General features: G+C 47.9%; 1 protein-coding gene across 3 annotated transcripts in view; it reads right to left on the bottom strand.

Moving 5' to 3' along the window:
• Nucleotides 1–15,062, bottom strand: part of LOC149351309 (band 7 protein AGAP004871-like) — a 196,364-nt gene that overhangs the window by 37,118 nt on the left and 144,184 nt on the right. For all 3 annotated transcript variants that reach the window (XM_089580630.1, XM_089580629.1, XM_089580631.1), the window contains 3 exons: nt 13,040–13,146; nt 9,425–9,497; nt 8,567–8,649 (listed from right to left, as the gene is read on the bottom strand). In XM_089580630.1, coding sequence (XP_089436756.1) covers nt 8,567–8,649; nt 9,425–9,497; nt 13,040–13,146 — 263 coding nt within the window. The remainder of the gene's footprint in view (nt 1–8,566; nt 8,650–9,424; nt 9,498–13,039; nt 13,147–15,062) is intronic.

Below are 15,062 nucleotides of genomic sequence, written 5' to 3'. Positions count from 1 at the left end.
TGGTTTCGTCGTCGTCGGCGTCCACAGCACGTGGCACCGAAAAAAATTAGAGACACGCAGCTGCGAGGGGAGGAACGTACAGGGCGATCACACTTAGAGAGAACACGGCTCCGCGTGGCCACGTGCCTGCGGAGTGCCATTGCATCGAACCCGTTCATGACTCAATGCACAGTGGCGCACGAGAAGAGGGACCTCGAAGTGGCGCTTCATGTCATGTGCCCCTTTGCATGGGTTTGCTACCGGCTTGGTCGCAATGGTGCTCCGCATGTGCGCAGCCACGCGGAGCCGGGTTTCCTCTAAGTGTGATTGACTCTGTACATGAGAAGTTGTGCGAGCGTTCCCCTTTCACAGCGGAGCACGAACGGACTCGCATCGGCTGCATAACATTCCGTTTCTCAAATGCGACTGCGAAGCTGGAAAAAAGACACCCTGCTCCTGCAGAAACTTTACAGCGTGCTTCAGACAAGAAAAGAACGTGGTGATCCCATCAGGATCCCGTACTTCTTGCAGCGGGATGCAACGAAAATGCAACGAAACAGCGGGATGCAACGAAGACGTCGGCGTCAAGACCCTGCAGTGCGTGTCGCCGAAGCCGCAGCAAAGAGGATGCGACGTGAAGATCATGCGATGCGTGCTGTTGAAGCTGAGGTAAGGCAGCGTCATCGCCAAGACACGAATAGTGTGCTTCGCACAAGGCGAAGCAAAGAGACGTCGGAGGCAAGCAGAATACGAAGGAGTCACAATAACGCTTCACAAGCTATTCCGGGACGAGCCGACTGCCACTACATGCTGCAAGAGGCGAGTTCGACTGCAGCTGACCCTGAATTTCTCGTTACAGCGCTGTTGTTTTCGCGGTTTGCAGACGGAAATCCGTTTCTTGTGGAAAACACAGTCATGCTCAGTAGGGTAGAGAGCTGGGCCAGGTGGTACATAGCTATAACGAAAAAAAAAACCAGCTGAAGAACGCAGACACAGAAAAGGACACAGGACGACGCTCAGTCACGCTCATTCCGGATGTGCACCGCCAGGTTGCGGACTGCTCTGCTCCGCACTTGGAAGGTTACTTGACGGCTATACAGACTAGGCTTGCGAGCAACTTCTGGCCTGATATGGCTCGCCCAAGGCAATAGGCCCACGCAAATTTTGAGGGCTCACGCTGGTATCGGCGAGTACAGACCAGGATGAAATCAAACGCTTTTTTACCCGTGCTATTACATTACTAAGCTTTCGCGTCACACGCAGTAGCCGAGTGTCTGAGATGCTTTTAAGTCGCTTCTGTCATCTTTAGATATTAATGTTCTGCGGCCCACAAAATGAGATGTCACTGAAGCCGCACTGATTTAGATAATGTCCATTTGAAACGGACGCAGAACTATGCATGCGCCAGAGCGGAACATGTAGTGAGTGCATAACTGAACAAATGCTGTCCAGTTTCGTTTGCATAACATGTAGAATTAGAACTGGCTTCACAAAAGCCAGTAGTGGGGAAAATACTGCTGCTGGGTAGCTTTGCCCCTGCATTTAGCCGAAGGAACACACAGAGTACTTTTCTACACAGTGTAGGAAAACAGGGCGCAGGTTTTCTACAGTCTTTTACATCGTCTGGTGTCCACCAAAATTTACGCAAATGCCACGTCGGCAATTTATCGTCGTCATTAGTAGAATTATAAGCCTTCCTGTCATCACCGGCGTGACGATCACCATCGGCCGAAAGCGAAGGGTTTTCTTCGGTGCGGGTTCTCGTGCTTGCTTTCTTTTCGGCAGCGTTGCCCCCACGGCAGCTTTCTTCGCGCGCTGTTCAAATAGGAAGCCGGAGTAGCGAGTAAAACTGATAGCGAGCACTTTGGGGCAATATTTACTCGGAACATTTTGCTCCATCGGTGGGAAGGGGGCTGCTTCTCGCGCCGTTTTCTAGAGTTTGTCGCGGGGACGCAGTGGTGGTAATCCGCAGAGCACACAGGCGCGCACACCGCGACCGGCCCGGCACTCGCCAAGGAGCGGTGCGCGGAAGCGGCTGAGCAGACAGCAGAAGGGATCAAATTTTGATAAGCAGCCAGGTTGGAACACTGAATGGAGCCCGGAGGGGTGGGTGGCGGCGGCGTGGCTGCTGCGACAGCGGCCGTCCGGCGAAACGACCTGCCCCGCACACACCGGGCTCCCTCCGCGGCGTGAACCACCGTAACCCACAGGGCCCTTTCCCGCACCCCGGCAGGCCCTCCCCTCCCGCGCGCCCATCCAGAGGAACATCTGCGCTCGGCGATAAGACTGCGTGGGGCTCGACGACGACGGGGCTCCGCAGCCACGTTGCGCCGGCGGCCCTCACGTGACACATCGACTGGTGCCTCTTCTTGTTTCTTTCGGCCCCGTTCTTCGTTATTTGCAGCCGATTAATATCGAAAAGGCGGCCTTCCCTTCTTTCTACTGCCTTTTTCGGTTTTCGAATATTTATTTTTTTTTCTGCCTCCCCGCGTCTACTCGCACCTTTTGACTGGCGACTGTCATGCGTTGCCTATTATCGGCTGCAACTTTTGCGATCCTGCACCCTCATGTGTACACACTACAGCGCATGCACTTGCCTGCTCCTCACACGACTGACACCTGTCTTCGATCCCTTCACGTTTGTCCGACTGCGTAAAGCAAATAAGCGCGGGAACCATTGCGATTTATCTCCCATTTGCGCAAGGAAAAAATGTAAACTTTGGTTGCGCTCTTCCTTTTTTTCCTACCGTCCCATGACAGGCGCGAATTTCTGCCGTCGTTGATCGAGGTTACGGCAACCGTCATTCTGCTCCTGTCCTGCTGGACACGCAGGTCAGCAAGTTACCTGCTGCGTGTACAGAAACTTCTACACGCGAGGGCTATACCAAACAGCATTGATAGCATAGGGTGAGCTGGCATCAATGCAGCTGAAACAAAAATAAAAAAAAGTTAGGCCCTCAAGGGCAGAAGAAATTGCGTGTTGCCTCTTCTTCTTCGTATTCAGGCCTCCCGCGCTGCGGTCAGCAGCGCGCGCGTTGCAAAAAAGGAAGACTAGGTATGCGAAGAAGCCGCTCGCCATTGCAATCTGCTTTTTTTTTCTGAGATTTATTGCCGCAGGGCATCAATGGCGCAAGTGTGACCAAGGATGCAGTAATGATTAAAGTAATGTGAATAAGTTAGCTTTCTTCATGAAGTCCAGTAGCGAGTGATTTGGCCCCTCCATCCAGGCAATATATGAAGCAGGGTTGCTTGGTGAAAGACGCGCTGCCTTCAGGTGCCGGTCTGTCGAAATGGAGTGTGTCAAGCTATGCTTTCGAACTTTAAGAACGCCGGGAGCATCACTATAGTTAAAATACCCTAGTACAATGCAAACTATCGGTGTTTTCGCGCGCTGTCGTGCGGCCATGGAGTCGTCGGCGATTCAACGACCATCGCTCGCACCAATAATTGCGTCACCACACGGTCCCCCTAAGTGTCACGGTCAACTGGTCTTGAGAGAACCAAACTTGGAGAAGGGTCGCACTTCAGGCAAGGAAGGGTTGAAACGAAGCCGCGGTACTGATGCTTGCCATTCTATTGGATAGGCGAGTCAGCATTACGTCTCCAAACAACCAACCTGTTATGCAGCTGCGAAAAGCACATACTTATTTTTAACAGGAACTTCTGCATGATCTCCCATGCCGGTGGTGACTCCTCCTGACCATCCCAATCTTTCTGACTGGAACTTCTCCTATTATATCGTGTGATTTAAAATTACTTTAACAAAACGCATAAATACCTAAATCAGCATAAATTAAAATAATACCCATGGGCCCGTATTTTATGAATGTCGTTTCAGGTTAAAATAGTTTGACCCTTTGGTTATAGGCCGGCCCTGCCTTTGATGTTTTAACGGGTGAACGACACTGCCTAATGGCTGTCAATCCTCGCATCTCATGTCGCACATAGCAATAATAAAGAAACAAATGAATGAATCCGGAAACGAACCGTTACAAAATACACTCGCTTCTTTCGCAAAACGACCGCGAACAATACTTTCTTTTTTCAGTTTTATTGCGGCAGTGTGTATAAATGCGTTTTTTTTTAACCCTCAGCTAATGTGAGCTGGGACACTTAATATGCGTATACGGGTACAACGAACACAGATCGCACAAATTACTTACTTTCACAAAAATAACACGGGCAAAGGCACCCGTTTGTAAACATAGCGGTAGGAGGCTTGCAATATGACTGATCCTGTCCTCATATAAGTTGCCTCGAAGCAATTGTGGCATAATATTTGTATTATTGTATTAGCTTATGAGCATCGTAACATTTCGTCTACAAGGCTGGGGAAAGCACGGATGCTACGTGCAGTTCGCCGTATTATTTATATGCAAAAGTCGCAAAGCCATTTCTAAGCAGGTAATTGTTTGATGTCCCTTTCAAGTTGCATTGAAATTGCTGTGAGGGGCGCCGGGAACAGCCACTTGAGAAATTAAAACATGCCAAGGTCTACGCACATCGAAGCGCGTCTGCGCTCCTCCTGGAATTCTAATATCCAATTCGAAGCTCGCATACATCTTCCGATTCGAATTTGATTCGCGCAAGGCCCCACAATTTTCACGCGGCGTGCGTTCACCGCGTCGGACGAGCTTCGCTTAGCAGATCAGTAACGTTGCGTGAAATGTATTTAATTGCTTGCGTAAGTTTTCGAGAAGGGTGGTTTGAAGACTGCGGGGGGAGAGCCTCTTTAATACGTGTGGGCAAACTTAGGGTTTCGTACAGCCGGCCAGTTTCTGGGAGTGCGCGGACGCGTTTCAGAGGCTACTTAGCTCGGCACGATAGCCACCATAGGGAAAGTTTACACCGTTGCTGCCGCCAGAGATTCAAGAACATGTCGCGTGCCGCCCTCATATCGCGCAGTGGTTTCGACCCCAGGGACGAGCGATCCACGTTATCTCGCGGTATCTTTCGAGCAAGGCGGTGACACTAAAGACATCTTGAGGGAACGCCTTCCAAGAAAAAGACGCGTGCGTGAAGACACCTCATCTCCTTCACGGCCCTGCAGCTCTTCCTGGAAGCCAGCGGCCGTGACGTGGTTCGCGCCCGACCACCTGCTCCATGGGACCCTCTGTCGCGTGGCACTGGACTCGGCCGCGGTCTATCTTGCGCCGGCCGTGGCCTCTCACCTCCCGCCGCCTCCGCCACGGTGAAGCGCGCGGCGCGAAAGATGCTCCACCCCGTGAGGGAACTCATTTGCATTAATGGCGGTAACGAGATTAGGCTCGGTTGCCCACACTAGAGCCCACATTATCGCCCAGAAAACACCGTCGCGCCCCCTCACGCCTTTCTGCACATCTCCCCCATCCCGTCCCCCCTTCCTTTTTTTTTCTTTCCTGTTTCACCCCTTTGCTTCCCGGACAGGAACGCGTGCTGAGGGCCTGACGAGAGGGGAAACCCCCGCGCGGACTAAGCACCGTGATTTGGCCCGCATTAAAATTGAAGAGCGCAAAAAGGAGGGCTGACCATTCGCCCTCTTGACCGGCGGCTTCACGCTACACGGAGCGTCTCGTGCTGCTGTAACCGAATCAATAGCGCGACGAAGCGGCTAACGAATGTGCGGGCGCAAGAGGGTGCCCGCCACGCTTCTCCGTCCCGCCCGCTCTGGCAGCGGAGCACGGCTCGCGGGGCTTGCGCGCGGTGTTGGACAAGGGCTCGTAGCTGACGCGCGAGCCCTTGTGCAAGGTGCGCTGGTAGGAACAATATCGCTTACTCTTCATCGGACTCTTATTTTTAGCAAAATACGAACAGAAATAACGGGTGCATTTTCCAGATGCCGGACGGTCTTGCTCTTTTTGCCACGACGTGAATTCTTTCAAGTGTTTGGCCTCAAGCGACTGATGTCGTGCATAGTGTCCTTCCTAGGCAGGATATATGTGTGCATAAAATAATAAAGTTAAACTTAGTGCGACGGTGAAAGTAAAGTTTGGTTTATGGCTGATTAACGTCTCAAAGCGACCCAGGCTATGAAGGACGCCGTAGAGAAGTGCTCCGGTAATTTCGACCATCTGGGTTTTTTTTTAACCTGCACTGAGATCGCACTGTACACGGGCCTCTAGAATTTCGCCTCCATCGAAATTCGACGGCCGCAGCCGAGATCGAACCTGCGTATTTCTTGTCAGCAGCCGAGCGCCATAACCACTGAGCCACCGCGGCGGCGAGACTGTACTATTTTGTACAAGTTGCGATGTGTTTCGCGCATTTAGAAGCACCGTTTACTTTGGGATGGAGCAGGTAATTATTTCAACGCCAACGTCCGTACAATGCCATGCAACCGAAAATTACGCATTCAGGCCTGTTTTCTTAGTGTCTGACAAAAACTTCCGGAGTGCCGATACGTCTTCATACTCACGAGACGCCTAACTACCCAATCGATAAATTGCGAGCATAATAAATGCTAAAAATGCTCAGAAATTAATAAAAACAACAGCTTATTCATGAAATAAAATTAAAGCCGCCGCGGTGGCTCAGTAGTTATGGTGTTCGGCTGCTGACCCGAAAGACGCGGGTTCGATCCCGGCCGCGGCAGCCGAATTTCGATGGAGGCGAAATTCTAGAGGCCCGTGTACTGTGCGATGTCAGCGCAGGTTAAACAACCCCAGGTGGTCGAAATTTCTGGAGCCTTCAATACGGCGTCCCTCACAGCCTGAGTCGATTTGGGACGTTGAACCCCATAAACCAAACCAAACCTTATTGTAACCAAGTTTAAAAAAAAAAAAAACGACGGTGTGTCCTAGGCGAGTGAAACAGACAGTGATAGTCTTCTGTATTTTTTTGCTACAAAGTAAGTTGCTCAGTAAATAATAACTAGCTACTTTTTTAAATATTGGCTTCGGGAAAAAGAGCGTCAACTCGGAAGTTGTAGATCGTGTTTAAAAACAGCAGACTGAAGTTCTAGAACAGGGTACTGTTTACGTAGATTTTTTTTTTTTTCGCGAAAGCGCGCCAATGGATTAGCAGGTGCTAAATCATATCTTAAGGCCCCTGCAAACGAATATCCGAGCCGGGGATTGCGCTCCAGATATGAGCAGATTTTGTTCTCGGAGAGCGCGTCTTCCTGCACTGAAGTCGCATCGCTATCACGTGATAGTTTTTGTATTTAGGGAGCTTTCTTTGTATAGGCAGTAAGAAGATCTGCGTAACTGGTGCCTTGTTGTAAACATTTCAGACTGCTGTTTTTCAACACAATTTACAACTTCCGGATTGACACTTTTTTCCCCGAAGCCAATATGAAGAAGTTAGCAAATTATATTCACGATGAAATTAACTTTGCAGAAAGAAAAAAAAAATGCTGCAGACTTGGTCACATGATTCCCAACAGCACTCGGTTGGTTTAACTCGCCTAGGACACTGCACCTATTTTAACAACTTGGTTAGTTTAACTGGGACGTCTGGTATACACGATAAAACAGCCATCGAGATGGTTACATTACTTTTGTTTTTACATAAGCCACAAAGAGATGTTACGCTAGATGTAAAATGTAATACGGGCAGTACGGAACGGACAATACGGAACGGACAATACAGAACGGATCTACACACACCAGATCCGTTCCGTATTGCCCGGTGTTTTCGCTAACGCTTATTTTATTGCTGGGCGGATAAAATGCGTGCGGTCATCGACCATCCACTGCCTATAATTGCAGGTAGAAAACCTTGTGAAAATGGCCTAACTTTGTTTCTTTAAGCTTAGTTCTGTTAAAGTCGGACATCCCGCGTGTGCTGATAATTGTGTTGTTGAATGTGAAAAAAAAAAAAAAAAGTATCGGACAAAAGCAATTTTTGTTATTTCAGCACTGAAGCTGAAGACGTCGCGCACATCATTCGTTGAGTGGAAAACTATTTAGGAAAAAGGAAAAGGGCCGCTTGTATCTCAAACTTACGGAGTCGTCGTTGTTTGAATGCTCACAATGCGCTCGCTTTGACATTGTGTACGAAACTGCAGTGACCTAAACTACATTACGCTCGATCTGCTTCCCTAACGGGGCAAAAGGAACAGAGGACGCGCGAGATAGCGGGAAGCAGGGTAAAGCAGGCGGGTGATGGTCGCAGTGCGCCAGTGCACGCCAGGCGTGATGATAAAAAGTTGAGTCAGCGCTTAGGTGAGAGAGACGAGTTGCCAGGGAGAAGAAACAGGCGAGATATAGTCCATTGTCCCTGCTGTTTCTTTTCCACGTAAAATTGTGTTTGGCGCTACAGTGCCAAATTTCCTGCTCCTTGCAGCACCAGACTACGGCCGTGTGGCTGCATCATCGGCGCACGGGTCCAGTGCATGGACTGTTGGTAATCAGAAGCGGCCTGTTACTGTGCGGGCTGTTCCTGTTACTGAGCGCTCGACTCAGACAGTGAGCAGGGGAAGCAGCAGTGGTAACAACCAATACAGGCGACTAGAAAATTGAATGCATGCTTAAGGGGAGTTGGTGCACCTCAATGATTTAAAACTCGGCAACATTCTCGCCGCGTTCATAGCACCGGGCACTTCATGAAAGGTCTCTACTTCGTGAAAGTCTCAGTCATCCGCTCATGCGTTGCTGTTAAGTCTTACCTCTTGGGGTGGAACATCAAAGGTTAGCGTCCTGAGATCAACCTTGGTGTAGTTTTCGATGCAGGGGAGAATGAAAAAGATACCTGCAAAGAGGTGTAGCACGACGTCAGAATGTAACCATATAATATCCGTGAAATGAGTTGAATGGTGCTAGTCTGAACAACCGGATAAAATAGTCGGACAGCCACCCATCTCGTTTACCAGCGGCCTAACAGTGAATGCGCGTTTTGACATTAGTGCTGCTGTACTCTGTGCTGTACAGAATGGTCGTGACTCCTCGAGTAAGCGGTAATTAGAGACCATCGGAAGAGGCCTTTGACCCTCTGTGAAGGCTTTATGTGGCTGCCGCTGATGGTGGTCTTGTGCGAAAGAAAACTGGAAGCCACACACATTGTTCTGGACAAATCATCATCTAACGAGGCAGTGCAAAAGAGCAGCGCAAAAAAGGGAAGGTTTCGGTTGAAAGGCTTTAAATAACGGCGCTGTAAGCGTCAACAAAAAGCTATCCTGAAGTATTAAATCAGCTGTGACTTTAGTCGAACTGCATTATATGATGTCCTGAAATACTTGAGCTGATTTGAGTACTACCACACCCACGTTTCATTTGTGCAGCCTCGTGTCCGACATAGTTCATTAAGAGAAAAAATTATTCACCACACGGAGAATACAATGGAGTGCATATTGCAACCGCGCAAAACGACGAGGGACGAAGAGAGGAGAGCACAGGACAAGACGCGGACAAGAGAATACATGCCATATGTTTATGTTTTCATGCATACGTGCTTGCGGCGTATGTGATTCGTAGCATCAAAAATAACCAAAGTGCAAGCCGTGACTAGCAAAAATAAGCTCTCTTACCGGGCCCTTTCGATCCCCCTTGCAGGAGTCTTCCCAAACGGAAAATAACTGCGCGTTCGTACTCCTGGACAACCTGTAAGTTGCGCAAAATAGGAAACATGAACGTGCAAGCATGGTGTTTACTTTGTGATTTATTGGCAAAACACGTAGTGATATTGACAGCCTCACTCGTAAGTTTCCTGGATTTCTCTTACCGTCGGTTTATGCGTAAATCACTATCCGTGTTAACAAAGCGGTCTCTAGATTAAGGAAGCTCTCTTTATTTGCAGTAATAGCTACTCAACCAGAATCGTTTAATTTGGCGTAGAATCAATATAGTTGACACCTGCCACTCATCGTCGCATTAGAATGCGAATATTTACACGAGAAAGACGCGCTCCAGCGCCGAAAGATCTAGGTAAGGCTCTCACTATCCTTGGTAAATATGCTTGATTTTAGACTCATGGTCTCACAACAAACGAACAAGATCCAGTTGTTTTACCTTAAAACAAAATAAACAAATATGATTCCAGCCATCTCCAATTTAGCTAGCTAAGTAAAAAGCTAACTAAAAAATGGCAAGCTATCGACATAATACCATCTAAGTGGAAAAAAAAAAGCCTTTGAAGCAAGATCAGTGACGCAGTCATAAAGTAGTCGAGACACCAAGTTTGGTATTCGTGCTAAGTATGTAGTACTATTGTAGGAAATACAAACATTACTCCCATTACGTATCAATTGCGACTATGACGCAAAAAGTGTTTTGAAATGAGGTTAATGTTTCAAAAAGTAAGCAGACCCACTACATTGACGGTGTCGATATCGACAGCTCCCAGACGTACATCATGAATGAAAATGTCATTTCGTATTAGGCTCCCGGAAGGCAGGGAACAGTGACATCATAAAAAAAAGCCACGCCGCAGTTTTTTAACCCTAGCAGTCACTAAACTCCAAATCAAAATCCGGTCAGCACCAGCGGCCAAGTCATGATCATTAGCAGATGGAGGCGCCACCTTTGGGCTGGGCTATAAGACTTTCGCAGCTCTGCCGCAGTATTGAACAGCTTGGGGCCGTTAATCTGATAACTGCCAACAGCGTAACAATTCTCTAACCTACAAAAACATGGCAGTTACGGTGATTTTTGCAACTGATATAACCAAAGTGCTCCGAAGCCCTACGCGCAGTTTGTCTGGTCTTTGTCCACGGTCCTTATCGGGCCTTTGTGCTTCAGTTTGGGAATTCGCCAACCCTCTGTGTTTCGGATTCCTCTGTACGCTTAGCTGTGAGGGACCGCGTGAGGGCGTGTAGGACGCCAGAAAAAAGGTAAGCACATGCGCGGTGGTCGCCGCACTCGACAAAGCGCCGCGCTGTGGTATGTTAATGTTCTGCTGCTGTCGCACGCTCTGCGCATACTTCTGTGCACGTGCATGGCTAGCTGCCGGTATGTTCGACTCTGCACGTGGTTAAAATACCAAGGAAAAAGAAAATATTACTGCGTGTGCTCAGCCGTTCGCATCATTTGGTTTTTGAGGTTTTCTTTAAACATAGATTTAGGTTTGATCCACGCTCGTCACAACGCTGGTACTCACGAAGCTCTTTCCGGGGGGGCATAGTTAAGCAGCTAACCACACAGGTGCTCGTCCTTACGAGACTTGGCAGATTCACTCAGTGCCCGCTGGTATTCAGACAAACCTCTCTACTTCATCAAAGTGTCCCTCTTATTCCACCTAAAGGAGAATGGCGGCCTGTGGGCACATTTAGACTGCGATGGGTTTATTTGGCTGTCCTGGTACATCATTTGGCATCACAGACCTATCCTGTGTTTCTACGCATAAGTCGAAGAACGTGGCCTTTGGACTTTAGCAAGCACGTGCACAAAGCTCGCGCGGCCACTTTATCCGTGCTCACGCCACGCGCTCGCAAGAGCCCGGCGAGGACCATGGCGAAGCACACGGAACGCTTTTGAAGTTTATATTCAGAGACAACGATCGCTAGTGAGCACTAAATTCTTGAAAATTTTCAAATATAATACATGTGAACGGGTTTTTTATTGTGTTATTTTCTGCGTATGACCCTGCTACTAGTGTATGTTCGCAGAGGCTGGTAGATAGTCGTGGCTTCGCGCTTACGCTTATGGTTAAAGGGCCTCAGAAAGGGGCTGTCAATTAAATTTCGGTATGCCTAGGATGTTAAAGGACGCCGCTTCAAAAATATCCTCCAGCAAGAATTTTTTTTAATGTGTTTTGGGGAAGCTGAGTTACATACCGTCAAAATTTGAACTCCCGCGACTTCGCGCCTTTCCCTCTCCTCTCGTCGGCGCTTCTCCGCCGGCCCCACCCACTCGGCCCCTTCCTACCTCTGCCGGCTGCCGACGCGCGCGGAGTGGCAGCGGCTGTGCAAGCTGCGTGACGTCTGAAAGAAGGGGCGCGTTGAACCAATGACAACCCCCGGCTGCTGACGTAACTTGCAAGACATGACGTCATGTGCCAGGTTTCGCGCGAAAGCCCGGCATCGTGCGTCACCGGAAGGTGCCAAAGCGGGAATTTTCAAAAATGTATTTTAATTTTGGCGATCGCTCTTGAGGTCTCGTACGCGGCATGAACGCTCGATGGCCTGCACTCTACACAGCGCAAGCATTTTAAAATCAAGCTCGAACACCCTTTTCTGTGGCCCTTTAAATGTTCAAAAGCATTGCGCCGACTGGACTTGAAATAGGTATCCGCAGAAGTGAAGGTCACACTCATTTCTCCCGAAGACAGCGGCCACATTGCATGTGTCAGATTCTATTTTTGAGTGCAGCCTCCAAACTGCCATTATCACGCTTTGTTTGAACTCAACTGAAGAAGTTTCAGTCTCACTGAAATTAACAATGTCTTCTGCTCTACGTTTATGAAATGAAAAAAAAAAATGAGTATTTTTAATGCTATACCATCTTAAACAAGAGTGTGATAGTTTGTTTTTTTTTGTATAAAATTGGACCACAAAGTTCTACCAACGCGGCGCTTTTCTTCGTGCCTTATTGACCTGAGCGAGGCTGCCACTTACACAAACATTTATAACAACGTACAGGCGCGGACAAAAGTAAACGAAGCACGCAACTGTCTTCGAATATTTTTCACACGTCACCTAATTGAAATTTCCAGCAGTGGTACGCGCATGCTGGTAGAGGAGGTTGGTGGGCTTTTTTGTAGACAAACAACGCTTCTTCATTACCAACGGAGAAAGCGTGATTGCACTTCGAACGCCATAGCGTGCTCCATTTACTTATGGTTGCACATGCCTATTTAGGCTGTGTGCAAATGTTCCAATGAATGTAACTGTTTTTTGTTTCGCCAATATTGCGTTTCATAAAATGTTTCATATCAATGCAAATTTCGCAAAGAGGCGTTGTAGTCTGGTGCCGGATAGCCAATGGTTTTCTCATGTTAATACTATTCCTGGTTGACTCCTGCGAGCTAAACACTCCCGATGACAAGCGAGAGGTCCAAGGGGATTGGCTGAGACGAACTCCGGGCAATCACAAATGGTGATTACCTGTGATTCATTCCACCATTTTGATTCGTTCGGCAGCTGCACAAGTGCTGATAAACATGCAAAGCCAGAAGAGCATGCAACAAAAGGCATGCCATGTCATACCTTGATGCAAAAAAGCAATGAGAAGGGAAAGGTGACCACGACAATCACAAACGACAGAACGGTGAGAATCCAACCACAGAGTCCGAGTCCAGCTTCCGCAGATTCTCCTGAAACCAAGAAGAAAAATACATTAGCATTCAGAGCATTAAACTTTAAAGCTCAATAATTTTGGAAAAAATGAGGAATCCAGAATGATGAACTGCTAAACATCCCCTCTCTATTGCAGCAATGGGTTACGACACAAAAAAGGAATCCTACACGCCACTGCTAGGTGTTCTCTCCATAAGTGTATACAAAATTTAAATGACCAAATAGAAGCGAAATAACAAACCCAGTATTCCCGAACACGTCTGCGCAGAGTTAAAGCCCATTTTCATTCCAGTTGCAGTCGAAGAACCTTGGGAAAATTTCAGTGTTGTATAATTGATCGCACTGCGGCAACGTTTTTTCAGATAAGCTTAAAAATCGAAATCTTTCCAGCGGACGGGTGCTAATTATAATGATTACTCTAATAGTAAGTAACTTGATAAATGACATATTTGTACATTGCTGGAATCCCTCTTTAAAACAACCTTTGAAAGGGAGTTAGCCCTACTCCTGATAGCTGCCCTTTTTTATTTTCATTCCGCACAATTTTATTTCGCATCGGTATATTTTAGACACTTTTTTAATTCTATCTGTTTATGTAATTTCACAAAGTGCAGCTAAAATCGAAGGAACAGAAGTCGACTGCAGAGCAGGTGCATTCAAGCAGGAGATCAAGCAACCCGGCTTGTCGATGCAAAAATGATGTACACGTCAGAGAAACAGGCATTTTCAGCTCTCAACACTTCTCACGCAGTTGAACACCGGTGCTCGCCCGCGAATATAAGCTCCGCGATGTCGTATTAAAGGGCAACTGCATCACTTTTTGAGAATTTCGTAATATTCAAGGATTCAGTACTATATAGGCTGTGGGTGAAGCATGCCAAGTGTTATTGCACTAGCATTTAAAATAGGGACGTAATCCGCAATTGAATTTTGCGCTTCTCCTGAGTAGATCAGAGTAGTGCGGAGAAGTTCAGTCTGACGTCACAGAAGGTATGATTTCAAATTACCGCTGCCGTCAGCCACACCCTGACGTGCACTGTTGGATGCTTCCAAACAACGCTCGTCGGGCTTTGCCGTCTGTGGCGCTGGTTTTTTCTTTCAAAGCAGGTGTGTATGCGTTGGAAATGTACCGATACCTTCGACGACGTCATCAGGCGACTCCCACTGGGCGTTGTGCACTGCGGAGAAGCTTCAAGGCCGTCGCGATTTTGATCGGCGATTACGTCATCATTTCAAAAGCTAGACCAAAAGGACTTCGCATGCTTCGCTTGCAAGTTTCACACATTCTACCATTTTAGGCTCGTCGATTTCTAAAACCTATGTAGTTGTCCTTCAAGCAAGGTTGGGCAGGGAAACAGAAAGGGCCGATGAGCATAAAACGTTAACCTTCAATCGACAATTTCAAGCTTAGCCTTCAGCTTTTTCTCGAAAGCTTTACATCAGCCAATTAAACCAGAATTCAGGCACTGTGCACAAGAAGCGCGTAAAAAGTTTTATGAAAGTTATGTACAGAGCTTCTTGCGGTCACTAATAGCGCATAGCACCTAGTTGATGCGAACACGAGAATATAAAGCTCAGACGAAGACAACTCCTCTTGTGGAAACGTTGGCAAGCAGCCTGAGGTTTTCCCTCCCTTGTTCACTCTGTGATTGTCAAGAACCAACTGCCTAACCTCTCTCCACCATGGACTCAGAATAGATTTGTGCATCACTTCTTAAAGATTACTTAGCTGGCTTCGTGAAGCTGACCGCAACGCAAAATTGTTGGAAGCAACTCTGACGCCTTCCCTCTGCTCCTTCCTGCGTGTCTTCCACTTTCTCTCATTTTTTCACTAGTTCGCCAATTAACTTGTACTCCGTCGAACCACATAGAACGCCGAGATTGGGGGACTACTATGCAAGAGGAGGGGAAGCGTGCTCGCGATCGCATCGAA

Source organism: Amblyomma mixtum, chromosome 3 (genome assembly GCF_055824585.1).
Source record: "Amblyomma mixtum isolate Tamu chromosome 3, ASM5582458v1, whole genome shotgun sequence".
NCBI classification, from domain to species: Eukaryota; Metazoa; Arthropoda; class Arachnida; order Ixodida; family Ixodidae; genus Amblyomma; species Amblyomma mixtum.
This window is presented reverse-complemented; position numbering and strand designations above follow the sequence as displayed.